Source organism: Oikopleura dioica, chromosome 1, assembly GCF_907165135.1.
Source record: "Oikopleura dioica chromosome 1, OKI2018_I68_1.0, whole genome shotgun sequence".
Lineage (NCBI taxonomy): Eukaryota > Metazoa > Chordata > Appendicularia > Copelata > Oikopleuridae > Oikopleura > Oikopleura dioica.
The window spans coordinates 3,716,246-3,736,557 of NC_137291.1; the positions used below are offsets into that span (position 1 = coordinate 3,716,246).

Consider the following 20,312-nt stretch of genomic DNA (forward strand, 5'->3'; position numbering starts at 1 on the left):
TGGAAGAGTCGGTGTCCAGCCCTGAACATCCAGGTAGAAGCATCGCGCCACTTCGGGTTCGTTGAAAGAGAATCCCCAGATTTCGAGAATCAACCAGTAGTCATAGCTTAAAATTCTTATGGGTTGAATATTATCCGTTCTTTGCTCCTACCCTTGGTCCGCAATCTGTAGCCATCGTTGGATGTTTCGAAAGGCAATGAAGTATACTAAGTCTTCGGTTGACCCTAAGTTTCTGCGGGCTAACTGATGATGGTGCATTCCTGCAATTCGCATTCTTGTTGCCGTTGTTTGCGCCGCAAGCCAATATTCGGAGGCTCGTATTACAGTGTTCACTGCTTCACAGAAGGGGCTGAGCCATTCTTCGTTCACGTCATTGCATCGCTGTTGCGGCTTTTTGAGTATTGCCCGGGCCAGTGTTTCCTTGAAAAGCGACAACTGGATTGGGCTTCTTACTGTTCCGTTAAGGAGGTCTTCTACGCTTGCGAGCCGACTTTCCTTTTGAGACATGGTTTTATTGATTTTCAGTCTAAATTTTCCTTGTTGAATTCAATGCTAAGTTAACGATTTTTCTAGTTTTTAGTTACAGTTCACGTCGAAAATTGGATTTATGTTTGGTCAGAAAATAGTACTTATGACTTTCTCTTTTCACTGCTTCTTTCTTCATGTATGATTGAATTTTGCCCTTGAATTAGTGTTAGTCGTTTCCTAGTGCCTGGTGTTTACCTTCTTATAGAGATGTCTCCTCTTCGGGACGTTCAGGCGCTGCTTTGTTTGCTGGTGAGGACTCCATTGAGTTTGGTTGTTCGAGTACTTGCTCTTGCTCTTCATTCCCATTGATTTCACTGTTGGCTGGCAGAAAATCCTCTTCGGCGATGTCCGATCCACTTTCAGTGCCTTCGTTTCCGCTGTCTTGTTCCCTTTCCTGGTCGGCTTGTCTGGAAGCATCAATGATTGACCCGATTGCTGTAGCTCGTGAGCGGCTAAGAAGGTATAGGGTTGGGGCGAGTTCGAAGTTGAAGGCGCTGTCGTCAAGCCTTGTGTTTGCGATTTCGAGAAGGCAGTTTCTCCATCTCTGATAGATCCGGGGGTCGTGTGATTCTTCTCGAAGACAGAGATAGGTTCCGAGAGTTGCATAGAAGAAAGTCCATGCGACGCACGTGGGGGTTCTATTTGCGTCCTGCGCGTATCGCTTTAGCAATGGTCTGATTCGTTCCGGTCTCGTCTTGAGTTCGTTTATGAGTCCGTCGGTAATGATCTGCAAGTCGGACAGATCGTTGATGAGTTGGTCCAAGAGGGCCTTGAAGCCACTGAGTTCACACAATTCCGGAAATGGCAGCCTATTTGGAGCGATTTGGTCACCGAAGCACACTGGTAAGACGTTCCACACGAAGAAGTGTTTTCTTTCGATTGAGTTCATACTGAAATTGCTTATTATTGCTACTTGGACTTTATAATTTCTTTGTTCTATTTCGGGTGACATTTTTTTGAGATGTTTTGTACAGTCCATGTAATCCTTAATTTTAAATTGTCTTTTTGCTTTCTTCGTTGTTGATTATCCTCGGCTGGCTTGCACTAGAAGGTTTTAGTCATTGGAAAAGGGAGCATGTTTCTTTACTTTTTTGTGATGATGACTCGTCTTCTTAGGCCATTTTTTATTGTACGTCTATTCTTTGCAGCGGCTCCTGCGCGAATTGCTTGCAGCTCCTCCCTGGCGACAATGCATCTTTTCTTTGATATTTCCCTACAGCTTTGGAGGTGAAAATTTGCATATTTCAGCTCTTCAAAGAAGCTTTTGGAGAGAAGATGATTGTCGATGAAGTTTGCGACTAGGCCCAAGGCCTTTTCGTGAGTTTTTTTCTTTCCTTTTGTGCTTGCCAGGGTGAATGTAATTCTCCAATGGAAATCGAGGATGCTTGATGCTGATTCTGCTTTTGGGTGGGTATTAAGGTAGCTTCTTAGATGATCTAAGGCTTCTGCGGGCGTCATTACTGCTTTTTCCGACCGCATTAATTCGGCAAGTATGATTTTCAAAACGCCAATGGCTGACTTTGTTTTTCTTGCTTGGAACACGTTGGCAACTTCGTCTCCTCGCAGGATAGATGGAATAGTCCTGAGGTATTCGCTTTGCGTATCTTTTGTTGGAATTCGGCCGATGCTTTCATTAAAAGTCATGCTGAAGTGGGGTTTTCTGGTAGGGTTATTATAGTTCTACGATATTCGCTATTCACAATTAACTGATTCTTTTAGCAGAGATTATTGTCAAGGGAGCAGGATCTTTTCATAATTTTTGATTCGCGTCGATCAAGAAGGCGCATTGGCGGTGGCATAGCCGGGCTTTCTTTGTCCGTTTCGTTATCGCCTCCAAGATTCAGCTTCGGGAACACTGCATCCAAATCCTCACTTCGACATCGTTTACGTCGCGGGAGTGTCAGGTTCACTTGGTCGGCCAACTTGTTTTGTTGATTGCGTAGCGCTCGTCTGGCTGATTGTTGTTGTGCTTGTCTTGTCAGTCTGTCGTCGATTCGGCGGACCAACGTTCGGCATTCGTCTAGTTGGGCCGCTATTCTGTTGGCGACTTCCTTCTGGGCTGGCGAGTAGTATTTGGTTTCAAGGAACCGGGCTGTTACGACGACAAGGATCAAGGAGATTAGGGCGCAGGTCAATATTGCGATTATTAACCCGATAATGAGGCCACTAACAGTAGTTGCTTCATTCATGTCTAAACTTACTATTTATTGAACACTATTTCTTGGTCGGAGAGCTTTTGCAGCAAATAATTGGCGATTTTCGAATTTTAGTTTTGTGTTCTTTCTTCATCGATGCTTAAATATGGTTTAGCTTCGCTCCGCGTTGCTTTATTTACTTGGTCGGGGTTGAAAAAGACTCCTCCTTTTGTCGTTTGCGGCGAAACAAGAGGATGTGTGGTTCGGGAAGATGTCTCAAATAGTGTTCCCAATTTGTTAGGAGGTTTATTCCAAGTTCCCGCCACTCTTGTACTGTCATAAGGCGCTCAATCGGTATTTTCGGGACCCAAGACTTTGGGACCGTGACGTGGACATACTCGTACGTATTGTCCTGATATCTTTCACTATAACGAATCATCCTGAATGATGTTATTATTATTTCTTTGGTGTGAGCCCAATGGGTTTTGAAGGTTCTTTCCTTCATTTTTTTGTTATGATATTTTCAGTAAAATAGCTTCTTTTGGTTTCTTGTAATAGTTCGATATCTGTTATTTTAAGCCTGAGCAGGTTAATCCTCATGTGGCGTCTCTTTTCAGCGTTTAATTCCTATTTAACTATCTCCTTTCTTTGGTGGCTGGTGATTAAGCTTGGTCCGGATTGAAGACTGAGTCGTCCATTATTTGGGCTACTTTTATCGCGGATTCCAAGCGTGCGTAGGTAATCGCATTTTTGTACTTTCCGTTGACCTCTAGCACTCTGCTAAGCTCAATCTTTTGAGTTCTTGTAGCATTGTTTTTTACTAATGGGTAAAGAAACGCTGCTGTTTGATCGGACTTCAAGCTATGCCTAGAAGAGGCTTCGTATACCAGGGTGAGGCGTTTAAAGAATGTCAGGAGCGACTCTTCTGGCTTTCTTCTTACGTTGAAGATTTCATCTGTCATGACATCCCTTTCCCCCAGATACTTTCCTATCTTTTTCAGGCAACGACCGAAGTCGTGCAAATCCTCCGCTTCAAGCAGTTGTTCGATGTACATATCCTCTTTGCGTAGGGTCAGCATAAATAAAGTAACCAATTGTTTGTCTGAGAGGCCACAGTTTCGGGCAAAGCAAATTGCGTTTGCGTTTCGGCACAAGTGCTCGCAGAATGATATTTTTTCGTCCGATTTCCATGCTCTGAACTGATTTTCGCCGAGGTGTTTATCAATTATTCTTTGGATGTCGTTTCGTCTATTTTCCTTTTCTTTATTTATTATTTTTGTGAATTTGTCCTCTTTTTGCCAGTGTTTTCTCCTTCCGTTGCTGATTTCCCCCAAGTCTGGTTCGTTATCCCTTTTTATAGGGCTTGGCTTGGGTTGATGGCTTTTTGTCAGACTTTGGTTTTGCCTTCGTGTCAGTTTCATCTTTTATTGTTGCTTCAGCGATTTTTTCGTGCTCCTCGTTTCCACTTCTTATTGGTCTAACGACTATCGTGAGGGCTTCAATGATTGTATGAATGATGCGAATAATATTCCCCATGTTGGATTTCGATTCTGAAAGAATGATACTAAGACTGATGACTCTACTTTGACTTGATTAGGAAGGTGCTTGGGTCAGCCCCGTCGTCGGCTAAAGCCTTCCGGTAGCTTTCCCGTGAACAGTAGTGGGCGTATGTTTTGTCCTTCAATTTCAATTTGATGCCGATTTCTTCTAAATCCGGCCCGAGCAACCGCTTCACGCAATAGCCTTCGTTCTATGCGAGATGCTAGGCTTCGCAGGTTAAAATCGACAATTCTTGCTACTTCGCAGTCGTCCAACTTCGCCTTGCTTAATATGTCCCATGTTTTTTCGTTGTCTATGTGTGCTCGGAAAAATTTCGCAGCCTCGCGTTGTGCTTGTTGATTGTATGCTTCTGCAGTTTGGGTTGATCTGATTCTTAAAGCTACATGAAAATGCCAGTGTAGTAGCTCTTCGAGTGTTTTTGGACTTGCTTCGTTTTGCAAAAACTTCTTCAGTTTATTCAATCCCTTTTGCGCGCTCATTTGTTGTAGCGTCGTGCTGTTTATTACTCTTGTTGTAAGCAATGCTATTGAGTCGATATTTCCTTCGAATTTTGAGATGACGTGGTACTGTTTATTTCTGTAGAGTATTTCTGGAATGAGGTCCAAGTATCGATTTCTCAAGCTTTGAAGGGTCTCTTGTTTCATTTTCGTCCTTAAGTTTATGGTAAGTTATGATGGTGATTGCTTTGGAGGCATTCCAATCGTCTCTTTTATTGTCCCAAGTCGAGATTTTTTCAAGGAACTGATCGTTACTCCCGACTTTAGAGTCTGTTATCAGAAGTTTAAATATTTTCCCACTAAGCTCATAACTTTTAATTTTGAAGTCGGTCCCGAGTGTTGAGGTGAAACATTCAGAAAACGTTCCGTCGGCAAATCGGATTAACAGTCTTGATCCATATTCGCTGAAGTTTTCGTTCATGAGTATCCTCAATACGTGGTTGTATCTAGGGTTCATTTAACAGTCTTAACTATTTGTAAAATGTCTCTTTTCCATCGAAAGAGGCGTTTGCGAAAGCATGGAAATCATCTCTTCCGCGCCTTCTAAGAGAGGGTTGCCATCTCTCATTTTTTCGGAATCTGTTTGTCTTATAGATATTCTCTTCAAGCGCAAGTTTTCCCAATCATTTGGCGTCCTATAAGTTATTATGTTTAAAAAAAATAATGCAATTAGATGAAAAGAGACGATTTTAATGATTTATCGTCTCGTCTGGAACAAAGAGATCATATTTGAGCTCAACTTTTATCTAGTTTGAGTTTAAGAATTCTAAAAAGATGTCCTTACGTTGAAATATAATGAAAAACCCGGATAAATTTTTTGTAACACGTAGACCATGTGGCTTTGGCTCTTCTCGAGTATAACGCACATGTAGAACATCGCAGCATTTTATTGCTTTTCTTAAATTCCTCCTTTAAACGATAGAACTGTAGTTTACACGAAAAGACGAGGCTCTGATGATAAACACTCTCTTCCGAAAACGTTAAGTCATTATGCTTCTGCAAATAAATACCAAAATCAAAATGGAATGTATTTAATATGTGCTGCCGAAATTTTACAATGCTTCTCGATATCTGTCATTCTCGAACGATCTCGGGCGTGTTTAGTTTTTTTCGTCGAGATGTTAAGGAGCTGTGAGGACATGGTAAATAGATCTTCCCCCTTTATTTGTTATCTCCGATGACTCTTTATTCAAAGAGAGAGAAGAACTGTTAAAAATTCTATCCTCGTTATCTATGTCTGTTTTCTAATATCAAAGGGTTAACTTGACTAAAATGTGCCTAGTTTGACTTTAAAAATTTTGATTGCTCCTTCAGCTCGTCAAATTTTATTTATCGATCATATTTGACCGCTTTTTTCTTTATTGTCTTCAAGAAGAGACGTTCGCCGAAATCCCTTTATGCTAGATCTCTCTTTTCTTCGATTAATAATCACACCACGGATCTACTTGTGTTAGTTTGACTCCAAGAAATTTATATATTTGGTTCTTATTATTAAAAATTTAACAATGCTTCTCGATATCTGTCATTCTCGAACGGTCTCGGACGTGTTAAATTTCCCATTGAAAAATCCCAGGATAATCGCAGACTGAAGGATAAAGTTTTCAAGTTCTCGGTCTTTTTTGGTGACAAAATATCCTATTACTCTAAAGAAACGTTAACCGAATTTTCCTTATGTCAGAGGTCTCTTTTCTAAAATTAATAACATTAATACGAGTTAAACAATATTAGTTTGACTTCAATAATCTTAAATAATAGGTTTTTAATATTTTAAAATTCTATAATGCTTCCCGACATCTGTCATTTTTCCAGGATCCTGGGCATATTAAGTTTCTCCGCCGAGATTTTCCACGGGTTACGATGAAATTGTGAATGCGACATCTCCCTTTTTGGCTTAATTTCGATGACTATTTTTCCCAAGAAGAGACGCAAGAAACATTTTGTCGTGATAAATAAGTTTCTTTCCTAAGCAAAAAGTCTTTACTAGATTCAAACACGCTTAGTTTGAGTTAAGAAAATTCCAAAAATTGTTTCCTTTAGCTGGTCCTATTTTGTTCGAAAGTTGAGAATTAACTATTGGTTAATATTCAAATAGAACTCGTAACGGAAGAGGCTATTTTTGGGCGCTTTGGGAGGCCGTTTAGGTTCTTCAAGCAATTCAAACATCAATGAAAAGAGTCCCATAAAAATTCTTCTAATGAACCGATGTTCGTGTTTACCGGTTTTCCGAGCGTCACTGTTGCTGGATTAGATTCTATAGGCCTATAACGTGAAAATCTGGCAAGTGGCGACCCAGAATTCTGGACCCTTTTTCTTTTGGATATTCGGTTAGATCGTTTTTCCTTGTTGATTTCCCTCGAGTTTTTTTTCCCCGGAGAAGATCTTCAGACAGAAGTTATTCCCAAACTCGCTCCTGCCGGAAAATTAATGCGGAGGGGGGGCTTTTATGTCACTCTTTCCATTTTACTATGCAGTTCGATTTTTTGCGATTTTATTAATCCGAACATTGATAAACGCTGTGATGAACGTCTCTACTGCATGCTTTCGATTTAATTTCTTCTGTTAATATGTTTAGCAATAAATTTTTGGGGATTATAATTTCGAAGATTTCACGTTCAATTCACGTTCACGTTGTTTCGTCTAAAGGTTCTTCTACTAAAATAACAGGTTTACGTTCCATCGAGTGTTCTTGCAACAAGGGTCAAAAATTTCTTTTGTCTTTTGTGAAAAATGGGCTTCTTTTGAACTCGGTGAGGGGTAAAAAGAGACTACCAGTCCAAGATTTGGCTTTGAGAGGCGTCACAGAAGGGATTCAAACTAATCATTGACATATAAAGAATTCTGAACAGCTCCCTTTAGGTACCTCGACCGGAGTCAGAAATTTGCTGACAATCGTTGTTGACACCCTTACTTTTTCCCAGGGATAATAGAATTGATTCTTCGACGATGTCCCACTGCGCTCCGATTTTTCACTGATTAATCCTTTACTCCCCCTTTCAGGCGCAGGTGTTCTTGACTTCCGGCGCGGAGTTCGCATTTGAGAATGTTGGTTTGATCTATCGATATGGGTGTCACTGAATAGAGAATTTTCCCAGCTTTCAGAAAACATGTAATTTGGTATATAAACTCTGAAATTGCGAAATGTTCTTTCTAGCTGAGTAATTCAACTAGCGCTAGTGCATACGCGCGTCCATAAAAGATGCGTATCTTGTGGTCAAGATGAAATATATTCAGATCCGGGAGATTTTTGGAATCTTCATAAGCTTAATAAATAACAAGCAGATCATTCTGACTCTTTAATAACTCCTTAGCGCTAAGGAAAATTTAATTTCTATCATTGAAATTAAACTTGTTGAGAGAAGTAACTAGGTGAATTCTTAATTACTAAACGACAAAAGACTGTCTTCTTGTTAAAGGGGGAGGAGCATTCTTATCAGCGGAACACTTTGACTGTCCGTTTTTTCCTTTTAAAGAGTCTTTTAAAAATATTTTAATTGTCGTAAAGAGGCTGTAACTCGCGGGCAAACGTCCCTTTTCATTTATATATGGGCTTAAATTGATGCGAAGACTGGCGTAAAGAAAGTTTATCCGCGCTTTATTTTTTCAAAGGATGCTTTTTCTATTTTAAAGAGATTCGCCTTGGTTCTAGGGGTATCGTTCCTTTTCTGCTAGAAGGAAGGTTTTCATTGTTAATTTTATGCAGATCAATCTGCCACAAAAATCGTTTCTTCTGACGTTTATTCTGGTCTAAAGATGATTTGTCTTGATTGTTATAATCATGCCAGGTGTTCTTCTCTCTTTTCTTTTATTACTGTTATTAGGTCCGATGATCTTTGGGCTAATAAACTCTTTATTGGTTTTGGCGGTAGACTTTTTCTGGGGAACGCGGGCGCTATTTTCTAGCTAGTTATAATCCCCGGTTGGTGTGTTTTTCATCCACAATTTTGCGAGATGGGTATCGCTCGTAAGACAACTGCCTTGAAGCCAGTTAAACTGACGAAGATGCTGCGAAATCTTTCGCTACGCGAAGGAGAACAGCTCCAGATTGAAAGAGATGTTTTCGATGAAGACGGCCTCGTGTTTCTTGAGCTCGCAACCGCCACAACCGACGATTACACTCGTGGACTAGCGAGCTGTATTACGAAAGATGGCGTTGATAAATTCTTCCTCGAGGATGACTACGGCGGCCCTCATGTTGCTGCACACTCTTCTGCCACAAACGTCGACACTAATCGTCCCGCCGCCGCTTCATCTCCGACTAATGCAGCCCTTGACGCTCTTATCGCCTCTTCTGACCCCGACCTTTTTTGTCAAATCGATCCGGACACCAACACGAATGACGTCTTTACTCTGCCAAATGCCAGCTTTATCAACACGCTCCCTGAAGTTCCTGCAATTCGTCGATCTCAACGCGTCCGAAAATCCACCAGAAAACCCGATTTTGCTTATTATTGAATCACTTAACCGGTTAATTTTCTTTTTTTTCTTTAAATATCTTTATTCTTTCCTTGATATTCTGAAAAAAATGATTTTTATTGTACCTAACTGTCAGGTAGCACTTTCTTATATTTTCCCATAAAATGATTACTTGGATTACTCAACACGTTTTTTCCCTTATTTTCCCAGACTCTATTTCTTATTACCAACTTTACTTTCTTTCAATAAAATGAAATTTATAAATTTCTTCTCCTTATATAATGCTGCTTATTATAAAATAAATACTTTAAATTGTCAACCTCAAAGCTTGGTTTTTTTCGTCTCATCTTGCTCAAATTCTGGGTTTAATCCCGGGCAGAGATTACAGTCAGGTCTTGCAAATACGCGGTTTTTCTTTTTCGGGATTTTTGCCAAAAACCTCGTAATTGCGAGCCGCAATTTTCCGAAAGCAATCATAAATGAACGGGAGAAATTCTCCTTTGGTAAAGATGCTGATTTTGTGTAGGGGAGAAGTTCTCCTTTTGTAAAAAATGCCGATTTTGTGAAGGGGAGAAGTTCTCCTTTACAAAAAATGCCGATTTTGTGAAGGGGAGAAGTTCTCCTTTTGTAAAAAGTGCCGTTTTTGTGAACTGAAAAGATCTTCTTTGGAAATATTCATTTTTTGACAGAAAAAAAACCTTACCCTTTCATTTAATGGAAGTTTCCTTTGAAAATGAGCAAATTTTATTGGTCTTTTTCGCCTCTTTTCTTTCATCAAAAGATTTAGTGTTTGATTATTATAAAAATTTTTTCTTTCTAGAGGGTGTTTTTAAGGTTATGAAGAGGAATTTACTTTGAGGAAGCTAGAATAAAGCTTACCTAGCATTAGAGGAAAATGTGTAATTCCCAAATGTTAGAAATACGATTCTTTTTGATCTTATAATTTTAAACACTAATTTCACGAACCCGCAGCGAGTATTCTTATTTACCGCGGTTTTAACATGAATCGGAAGGCTCCTACTTCTTTCATGTTCGTGCTACCTGGCCAGCTGGCCCTTTTCCCGAGTCTGTTTTTAGTTGCCGTTTATACTGGCAGTAACGAGTGGTGGGGCAAGATTATCGCTACTTATAATCGACAACGATTCGAAAAAAATTATCCTTCGAACTTATTTGGTTCAATTTAAGTTTCGTGATTTTTACTGCATTTTGATAATGAAGGCTTTTGCTCGAAAAGGAGACAAAAAGGTCTCGAAGCACCTACGAAAAATGGTCACTAGCCCTGATCAGAAAGTTTCGAAGAGAATGCGTCGTATCTTGGATCTGAAAAAGCTCTGCAAGAAGCTAGATCGTCGCTCAGAGCGTCGCTGGAGAAAATTCCAAACTCTACCGCCATTTCCTTGGGAAAGACGATTGGGAATTTCGGCTTCGACAACGACAACTACTACTACCACGTCGGCGATTGCACGCCCGGCCACGCAACCAGCTGCTTCCGAAACAGCCTCACAACCAGCTGCGCGAAATCCTGTGCAGCCCCCGCTTCGCCGGTCCACCCGCGTCCGTAAATCAACGAAAAAGGACGATTTTCATTATTATTAGTAATTTTCGCGGTTTTCTTTACTGTAAAGAAACGTTGATTTCTGGTAATTCATTCGTCAATTGTCTCTTGTAATTGAAAATATCACTGTAGATATTTCTTTTTAGAACCATTCGATCATTGTGAGAATAAAAATTGATTTGTCCGTATATCCGAGTTTGAGTTCCTTTTTGAAAATTATTGTTGTTTCTTTCCTTATATGCCGCAGAAGAGGCATTATCGAAGAAGAGACTAAATAGAGACCAGAATTTAATGATTCTCTCCTGGCCTTATCCATGTCGATTTTCTGAAAATAGACATCAATGATTCAGATCTTGTTTCTTTAAAGATTCAAATATGTCAACAAGATTGTTTCGACTTAAGTTTGAGTTCAAAAAAATCAGAAATTTCCTATTTTAAGGGAACAAACCTTTAATGAATTTTAAAATTTCCCCTGCTTCTTCTTCGGAGTAAATATCTCAAAAGAAGCATTTATCGTCATAATATCATTCCTTTTGTATGATAAACTTGTTAAACAAAACCGATGTAATTTAGTTTGACTTTAAAAATCACATTTTCCCTATCGAGTTTTTGAAAAATTTAAATTTATTTTAAAATTTCCTTCTTGTTTTACTTCAGAGTTTGTTCTTTCGAAAGAAGCATTTTTCCTTCTGGTAACGTTTCTTTCTCCTGTTGAATTTGTTAGACGAGCTATCTGGTGCGTAGTTTGATTTTAAAAATAATGGCTTTCTCGTCTAAAACGACAAAACTAGAATTTATTTTAAAATTCTACTCTGCTTTTTCTTCGGGGTTCGAATTCTTGAAAGAACCATTTTGGATTATCGAAACGTTCACTTTATGTGTTGAACGTGTCAATCAAGCCTTTTTAGACTTGATTTGCCTTTAAAAATAGTCGCTTTCCCGTCAAGGATGACAAAACTCAAAATTAAAATTAAAGTTTTCCTTGCCTTTGTTTGAAGTCTATATCTTGAAAAAAAACCTTTAAACCTAGATAAATGTTTCTTTTATAAAATAAACTCCTTTAATAAGTTCTATTGACCTTAGTTTGACTTCAAAAATTTATCTTAAAAAACTCGGTATGAGTTCTGACTTTTTCTACTTTAATATTAGACGCTTCTCCAATAAAGCGAAGTCCGAGGCCGATGATTTTTAATAATTGTTCCTTTTTAAGTCCTCGTTCTAAGTTATATGAGGCTACGCTAGGTAAAGCGAGCTATTCGAACATCCCTATCGTAGGCAGTTTTGATTTAATCCGATCAAAGTTGAATGTCCCGACAAAAATTGCACCTTCTTTTGTTGAAGTCCCGGAGGTTTCTTTGATATTTTGTAAGAGGGGAGATAATTGTTCGGTAAAGCAGTTTGCTGAGGGTCCAATAAATCGCTTGCCCTTTTCATTTATTGTCCTTATCTGACACCTGTTTGGCGTTCGCCACGTGACCGCGATTGTTGAATAAATGATAACAGTAAACCTTCGATTGCAGCCGATCCCCGGGTTGCACCTGCGCCTTCCGTACCATCAATTGTAACTGGTTATTTAGGAAATTCCGTCTCTTCCGGCAATTTACTAATGCGCTTAATTTTATAAACTCTAAATCTTCTATTTGAAAATAATCAGGAAGAATTTCTGATGAAAGACAAAATGGTGGGCAAGGAAGTTTTCGGTCGAAGCGCGCGGATTTTTGGAAGAGTATTTTCTTTCTTTAAATAAGCACCGTTTCCAATAAAAATTGTCAGACATTTGTAATTCTTGCTAAAAATATAGTCTCTTCTTGGCGCTTCTTCTTATTAACAAAAGCATTAATTCTAGCGGCGGGAGTTCGAAACTTTCTGGTAAAACAGCGGCGACTGCAACTTGCCGCTGCAAATCCTCGTAATCGCTTGGCAGTCGCAGTTACGTTTTTAAGAACTAGCAATAACGGGCATCCATTAATTATTTGCTTATTCGGAAGATATTAAGTTATTCTTTTGGGCTTTTTGAAATTCCGCGCTTATCGCTTTCTTGCATCAAAAGAAACAATTTTGTTGGGTTCTTTAAATACGCTCATTTCGGTTAAAAATGAAATTAAAATGATCCAATAGATTTTTAGTTTTCACGTGAGTTTGGGGTAACTTCGTCTAAAGGAGGGTATTGTTAATAAAAAATTTTTTCCCAGACAGATTGTATTCCATTTACCTTATCAAAAGAGGCATTTATACTTTGAATGATGTTTCTTTTATATCTTTAATTTGTCTTTAGGACTACTTTATCCTTAGTTTGATTTTAAAAATTCAAAAATTCTGAGTGCGTTAAATTTTACGATACTTCTTCCTTATCATTCAAACAAATAAAAGGCTTTGGCCGCCCTATTTTACGTGTCAATTATCGAATCATGGTTTGATCATGTGAAGGTTCGCTGGCTGGGGGATGCGATTATTCTAGCGTTCCAAAAAATTCTGAAGCGCGCGCCGCTTTTGATCATTCCTCGTTCGTTTTCTTGGAACTTTTATTGTTTTAAATGCATTCATTTTTAATAACTTTCTGTAAAAACTCGACGGGATGTTCGTTTTACCACAGATTACAAACGATTCTTATCAAATAAAAAGTTTCTTTCGCAACCCAAAAAAAAAATGCGCCGCTTTTTAAAACGTAAAAGAGACGACGGACCTACGATTTCGTATGGTTCCCGAGATGATCTGCCTCGCAAGCGGCCCTGCATTTTTGATTCCCGTGGCTATAACGAGTTGGATTCATCTGAAAGAGACTGCCCGACTTATCGACACTACGTGAAACAGATTTCGAGAAGCGAGCACATCTTGGGGATGAATCTTCAGCTCTTCGGCCTGTTTCAGCTCGCAATTCCTTCCCAGAATAGCAAGCCCGATTTCGGACGGACTCTTGCAAACGTCTACGAAAGACGGCGCGGTTCCATTTGGCTTCGCCTTTCGTCTCTTCCCCTTGCCATGAAGCCAGAAGTTGACAAATACCTCAACCGCTACGCGACTTTTGATTTTAATGGTATTCCCGCTCACTTCTTCGCCGACGTTCCAGTGACTCTAATTGTAAGTTTTACTTCGGTGTTTTCTTTTTTTCGTTTGTTATGATTAATCATTAAATATTATTAGTTATTTTGTAAAATAACTTTTAAATTAAGCCTGCTGCTTCTATTCCGCTCCCTCCCGATTCTTCAGAAGAAGACGAGCAGACAGACGATGAATCTGCTGCAGCAAATCAGCCCGAAGAAGACGACCTGATGGAAGTTGACCCGCACCCGAATCCGTTTGTGGATTTTGTCTTCGACAACTTGCATCAAATTATCTTTGAACCAGCGTTTTTCTTAGAGTCCTATGACTCCGGTTTCGAGTCTGCGTAATTTTTGCGCCCCTTTTTTCAGAATTTCCCGCTCTCGACTGATGCACAATTTTTTCTAGACGCCAAAATTTGTTTCCTTCTATTTTTCTTAAAATGTTTATCAACCAAAAAATAAACTTTATCTTTTTCTAATTTACCGCCCGTTTTGAAATTATTTTGTAGAATTTGGTGCATAAAATTTTCCGCCTCGATGATCTTGTACGCAATTATTTTCCTTTCGCTTATCCTTCTTCCAACCGTAATTCTACTGTCTTAATCATTTTTGTTGTAATAAAAATTAAAAATTCAAAAAATAATTAAGCTTTTACTTGGCCTTTGCCGTTGTTATAAGCTACCAAGCAGATTTCCGCACGTGTTCTTTTAATTATAAACAGTTGTGAACAAATTGATTTACGACGGTCGGTAGAGTGTCATTTAATGATTCTCAATGAGAAAATGAAGGGGTTTGATCGACAAAAAATCAAAGCCGGCGAACATGATGTTTCTCTTGAATTAATACTGTAGCTTGAATTTCCAATTAAGAGGGGCTTTTTTTTTTATTTTCATTATTCTAGGTTGTTTGTCATGCAAACATTCGTTTATTTTTGTTAAGAAAAAAATTTTCTTCAAAGAATTAAACTCAAACTATATTCTAACGACCTAAATAACCCTATTTCGGCATCGAAAGAGACGCTTCACTTAGTGAAAAATTGAAAAATTGGCTTTAATGAAGTCAACCTAGGTTTATATGAGAATTATCAATCCTCTGAGATTTCTAAAAGAGACGTTTTATAACGAAGGGGAGGAGAAAATTCGTCACTTCCGATGGGTCTGTTAGTAAGCCTCTATTTATTTTCAAGAAAAACAATCTGAATCAAAATCATGACTTTCCTTCGAAAATTTTAAGCTTGCTTTTTGGGGTCGCTTATAACAATTTTGCTGCTTATAACAAAATTTGCTACAAGGATCGGGCAAGCTTAAGACCACATTGACTTCTATTTACCGATGATTTTTCCCTCCGAAGAGTCGGTGTTACCAAAATTAACGTATAATTTTCCGTTCTTTGGGCACATAGGGAAGGGGAAATTAACTCGAAATTGTTTCTTTTTACGAGAATATCGAATTATCATAATAGGGCCGATACATAATTACGCTTTTGACGCGGCGCGCTATTATAAGAAAAAGCGGAAGCGGCCTTTTTCTAGGAAAGAAATGTGACAAAAATAATGGTCAGTTAACTCAAGATTTTTCCCCGCCAGAACATCGAAATTTCCGAAAAATTTAGGCCCCTTTTTTTTTTATAATTTCAAGGGCAGATAAAAATACTTTCCGAAAATCTCAAAGGGTCGGTTGAAAGCCTAAGATACTCAGCCAAATTTTTTCTTTCAGATAAGCGCGAGAAATCGGGTGTGCCGAAAAAATGTCGGAAAAGTGGGCCAGCCTGACCTGTCATCCGCAAAAAATATTTGTATGATTAGTGAGAAGAAAAATATTTTGGACCATGACATATGCGCTTTTTTCATCCCGAAATAAAATTTTTACTCTACCTTAACTTTGACCCATTCAATTGGTGGAAGGGGCACGCTAGTTGCTTCGGGCCTAGCGCTGAATCTAGGACCAGCGTAGCTTTGATGCGATTTTTTGTTAGCAGAGGAGTTTATCGTGTTTATTTGCTTGGTCGTTGCTTGCTTCTTCATCCTTGATTGTAAATTGACGATAGAATTGCCGTTTATTTTTCGACTTTTTTTTTTTTTCAGAGCTACACTTATGATCTTGCTCTTCGTTATCCTTTTCCACCTCCCAGTGCTGTATTTATAGTGTACACTTTAATTGGCTTCAGAATACATTGTGACGCAACTTGGTTACTTCATTAATTATGAAAACTTGGCCACCGGCCTCTTTGAATTTTTAATTTTTCCGAAGCGGCTCACACCGCTCAGAATAATAAAAAATTCGTTGTGATTTTCCGGTGCCTTTTGTTCTTCCGCTGTCAATCATTTTCGCTTCTTCCACCATCGTGTCGGAAACGTTGAAAGACGTCTCGGAATAATGTGTCTTTGATCAAGAACAATTATTTTTGGTGGGCTGAGCGAAAAATTGTGTCGAAAAAATAATAAAGGTGATCTTTAGCCATAAATTATTTAAGATTTCATCTTAAACTGGGCGAATAATCAGATCTTTATTATGAGCGGAAGGTACCTTAACTTTCGCAGAAAAAATGAAAAAAATCGGTGTTGTAACTCTTAAAACGGGGTAAACGTATTTTCGCGTGAAAATTCTTTCCTTGTCAATAAAGTGTAGACTTTCATTAAGACGGGCGAAGAGGGGAATGTTAAAAAATTTTTTAAAGCATGGGTGAAATTAATTGGGTTCATCGTAAATTGACTCTTTTTCGCTAATAATAGCCTTCTGTTTAAAGGGAACGTAGAAAAACGTTTCTTTCCCTTGAGTTATTTTTAAATAAGGCATATTTTTGAGTTTTCCTTTTCAAAAGAGACGATCAAAAAAATTTTTTGATTAAGGGAGCCTCAGAAAATTTGAATAAGGTTTCACCTTTCTCCTACCGTATTTTTCTTCTATAAAGATCTTGATTCTTTTTGATAATCGGTTTTGTGTTATTCTGCGGGCTTTTCCTAAAATGATTTTTCCCAACCTTTTTCTCTTAGGATTTTCAAAAAACATTGATTCTTACTTCTCTGGCTTATTAAGTCTAGGCTACAAAATGTGTAACAAAAAGAAACGGGGCGATCGGTAAGCAAAGATTCATCAATTTCTCCGCCAGCATTGGTTTCTTCACTTCCACTTCTTCTTTTTTCTTCTTATTTTTCTTCCTTCCCCCAAGCTGGGTTTTTGTGAAATGACGAAAGTGGATTTCCGTTTTCCGTTTTCGCGGAATCATGAATATTAAACGGTATCTTCAGGCTCAACTTCTGAGGAATCCTTTTAATAATTGATATTTTCGAGAGCATTTTTCCACGTGTTTTCTATTAACTATTCATATTCTGACAGCCTGGTTGCTCCAGAAATTATTCCTTATGATCGTAAAATCTAAGCGCACCGTCTCGCGCTTCTCCTGAATTTTTAATTTTCCGAAAAGCTTGATCTCTTTGAAGATCATAAATTACTGAGCGCTTTTGGCGCGCCGCGCTTCGCGGGTTTTTCTTTTAATAGAATATTCTCATCATGCTGGATCTGAAAGAGACGAAATTAGAGATTCTTTTGTAGTTTGAGATTCTTTCTTCCTTTGGAATTTTCATTATTTCTTTGAACATCAACAGTCTATTCATATGAATTATCCATTTCAGAGTCTCTTCTCTGCGTTTTTATGAATAATGAATAAACCTTCAGGTATCGTTGTTCTCAAAGAGACTGAATTATAAGTTTCTTCTGAAGTATCAAATTATTTATTCCTTTGAAAGTTTCATAACTTCTTTGAGTCTGCCCGTTAATGAATTCTAATTGTTTCTTCAGACGTTTTGCTCAGTTTTTGATGAATTATGAATACGACTTAGCGCGTATCCGCTCGAGAAGAGACTGAGTTAACGTCTCTTTTGAACTTTCGCAGCGCGTATTCCTTCTCATGTTTCATTATTTCAAAAGCCTTGCAAGTCTATGAATTTTAATTCCTATTTCAGAGTTTCTAGCTTGCATCTAGATGAATAATAAATAATCCCCCAGGCATGCTCGCTTTCGAGAATCATAAAATTTTGATGGTGTTTCAAAGACTTCTAGTGCTTTTATAAATTTAAATGTTTATTCTGAGCTTACACGTGTGGGGGTTTATAAATTTTTCATTTAGCTTTCATTATTTTTAGAGTCTCTTTTCCGCTTTTATGAATTATAAAGAAATCCTACACGCAGGTTCACTTTAGAAAATCATAAAATTTTGATGGTTTTTCAAAGACTTACCGCGTTTTGATGAATTGTTATGTTTCTTCTAAGCTACCAGCGTGAAGATTCATAAATATTTTTACCTTTCTTAATATTTTCCTAAAATTCATACCTGGCGCTGGGTTTGTTTATACTTCTGACACCAATGTTATGCGCTGCCTTGCAATGGTGTATCAATCTTGCAATAAAAACTAACGCATATTTTGGTATAACGTATTTTGTGTTTTATTTCATGTCTTGCACATGGTATGAAATGAGAACGTTACTGATCTGAAGGAAGGTGTCTTCCTTATATACTGATCGCTGAGCCCCCAGGCTATCCTACGCTGCATCCCGAGCCATCCAGGTTCTTATTGGTTGATCAATTATGCACGACGCATATCGTCAGGATGGAACGAGATGCTCAGGCTAACCTGGGCACTCAGCTGCATAAACATAAGTTATATCATAACACTCTCGTCCAATCAGAAGCCAGTATATATTATGTCAGCCAATCATAAACGAGCAAGGGCCGAAATTGGTCAAATCGTTGTTGACACCCTTAATTAAAAGTACTCCTGCTTGCATCATTTCTGATTCCATTCCTGAGGACGACAATGAGCAAGCTTGGAATATACATTTGAATGAGATAGTACCCCAACTCGCGGCGCAGAATAAAGCTCGCTTCGAGACATGTGTAGTTGCCACTAATCAGGGATAATCAGAAAAACCAATCTCTCAGGAAGGCTTTTTGCCAACAATCTGTCTGTATATTCTTTTTTACTGTATTCGTCGATTTAGTAAAATGAAAGTTCAAAAGCAATTTTTTCATAAGAAATTTTAACAATCAATTAATGAAATCCCCGTCCCTTGAGTACACAATCGAGCAGCTTTTGTATGTTGATCCCAATAATTTAAACTGTGGTAGAGTCAGGTCATCGGCCATGTCGAGCGGCTTTTTACGCGTCCACTCGAATACCACATCCCTCTCGTCGTAGCCAAATGACTCGGCGCGGATTTTACAGCATTGTACGTCCAAGGGAAATCGGTGCAAAAGCTTTTACGGGCTGACAAGCAGATTCGTAGATTCTTAATTTTCTGCATAGAATAATAATAGCTTCAAAAGAGGGTTATAATTTTTGCACAGTTTTGATCGTTTAACGCCCTTAATTTTCGGAGATTTTGGAGGGATACCCTTAAACTTTAAGGGTCAGGGTTAAACTTTAAGGGTATGCCTCCGAAATCCAATTAAATGGCGACCCTCTTGGGCCTCCATTGAGGGCCCCCTACCCTTAATCTATGAAAGACAAGATTTTTTTTCTGACAAGAACAGACATTTTTGGCGGCCTCTTCAATTGTCAGAATAAATAACTCACAAATTTGATGTCACAAAAGAGGAAAAACAAATCGTATGTCTTCATCTTTTTAAATATTCAAAAGAGACATCACTTTTTCGCCGAATCCCTATTTGTCTCAAAACAAACGCATCCTGCCAAAATCAGCCCTTACACAAATGGCAAGAAAGCACCAGCGAAAGCCTAATTGAAACATAGACATCGCCATGATTAGACACGCGGAGCAGGGTGTTATTCGTGATCATCTGGTGAATCCGCGCGCTTTTCTCGTTGGAAAAAAATAAATCCGGAATCCATATTTTGTCCATGACGTCGGGGTGGACAGTCATCACCCTGTTGCACTCTTAATTCCGTGATTAATTAATTTCGACGGGAAAACTCGCTGACTGTATTTTTGGCTCGAAGAATGAACAAAGAGAGGGACACTTGGTTATATTGCAAATTTCAACAAAGTCATTATTTTTCATTAAATTTAAAATTTAGACTTTTATTATGACTAGAAATCGCGTCTGCTGATTGGCCGATAGACCTCATACAAGCTTCTGATTGGCTGTTTTTGAGCATAAAACAGACAATCAGAACATTTTTGTCAATAAGTTTGTACCTCTTCTACTCCCAGTACGCTCGATGCACTGAGTAATATTGCCCCAGCTGAGCCTCGGATCCTTCCAGCGCATTCTCAGAAACAATCCCAATCTGTAATCCATTGCTTGTTCATCTACTGAGTCCAAGTTTGGAATATGATAGCTCACTCTTTCAAAGGATTATGCAGGTAGACTAGGGTTAAATCTCAAATATACCGCGAAAAAATAGCCAAATATGATAAGGGAAGATACAGAAAAAAACAGGTGAAAAATGGCCAAATCGTTGTTGACACCCTTAATTTGGGACTTTTTATCCTCTTTCCTGACTCCCGTCGGCGCTCGTTTTTCAAAAGGTCGAATTCTCTTATCATAGTATTTGATCTTCTCATAAATATCTGCTTCGAATTCTGATCCATATACAGTCGAATACAGTAATAATTGAAAAAAT

General features: G+C 38.5%; 1 protein-coding gene across 1 annotated transcript in view; it reads right to left on the bottom strand.

Annotated features, from left to right (window-relative positions):
- LOC145711615 (glycine receptor subunit alpha-1-like) overlaps positions 1-20,017 on the bottom strand; it is a 41,116-nt gene extending 21,099 nt beyond the window's left edge. The window contains exons 1-3 of the mRNA XM_081789304.1: positions 19,885-20,017; positions 19,464-19,623; positions 18,539-18,632 (exon numbers count right to left, since the gene is read on the bottom strand). Of these exons, the coding sequence (XP_081645430.1) occupies positions 18,539-18,632; positions 19,464-19,623; positions 19,885-19,987 (357 nt within the window). The 5' untranslated portion in view covers positions 19,988-20,017. The remainder of the gene's footprint in view (positions 1-18,538; positions 18,633-19,463; positions 19,624-19,884) is intronic.
- Between the last annotated feature and the right edge of the window lie 295 nt (positions 20,018-20,312).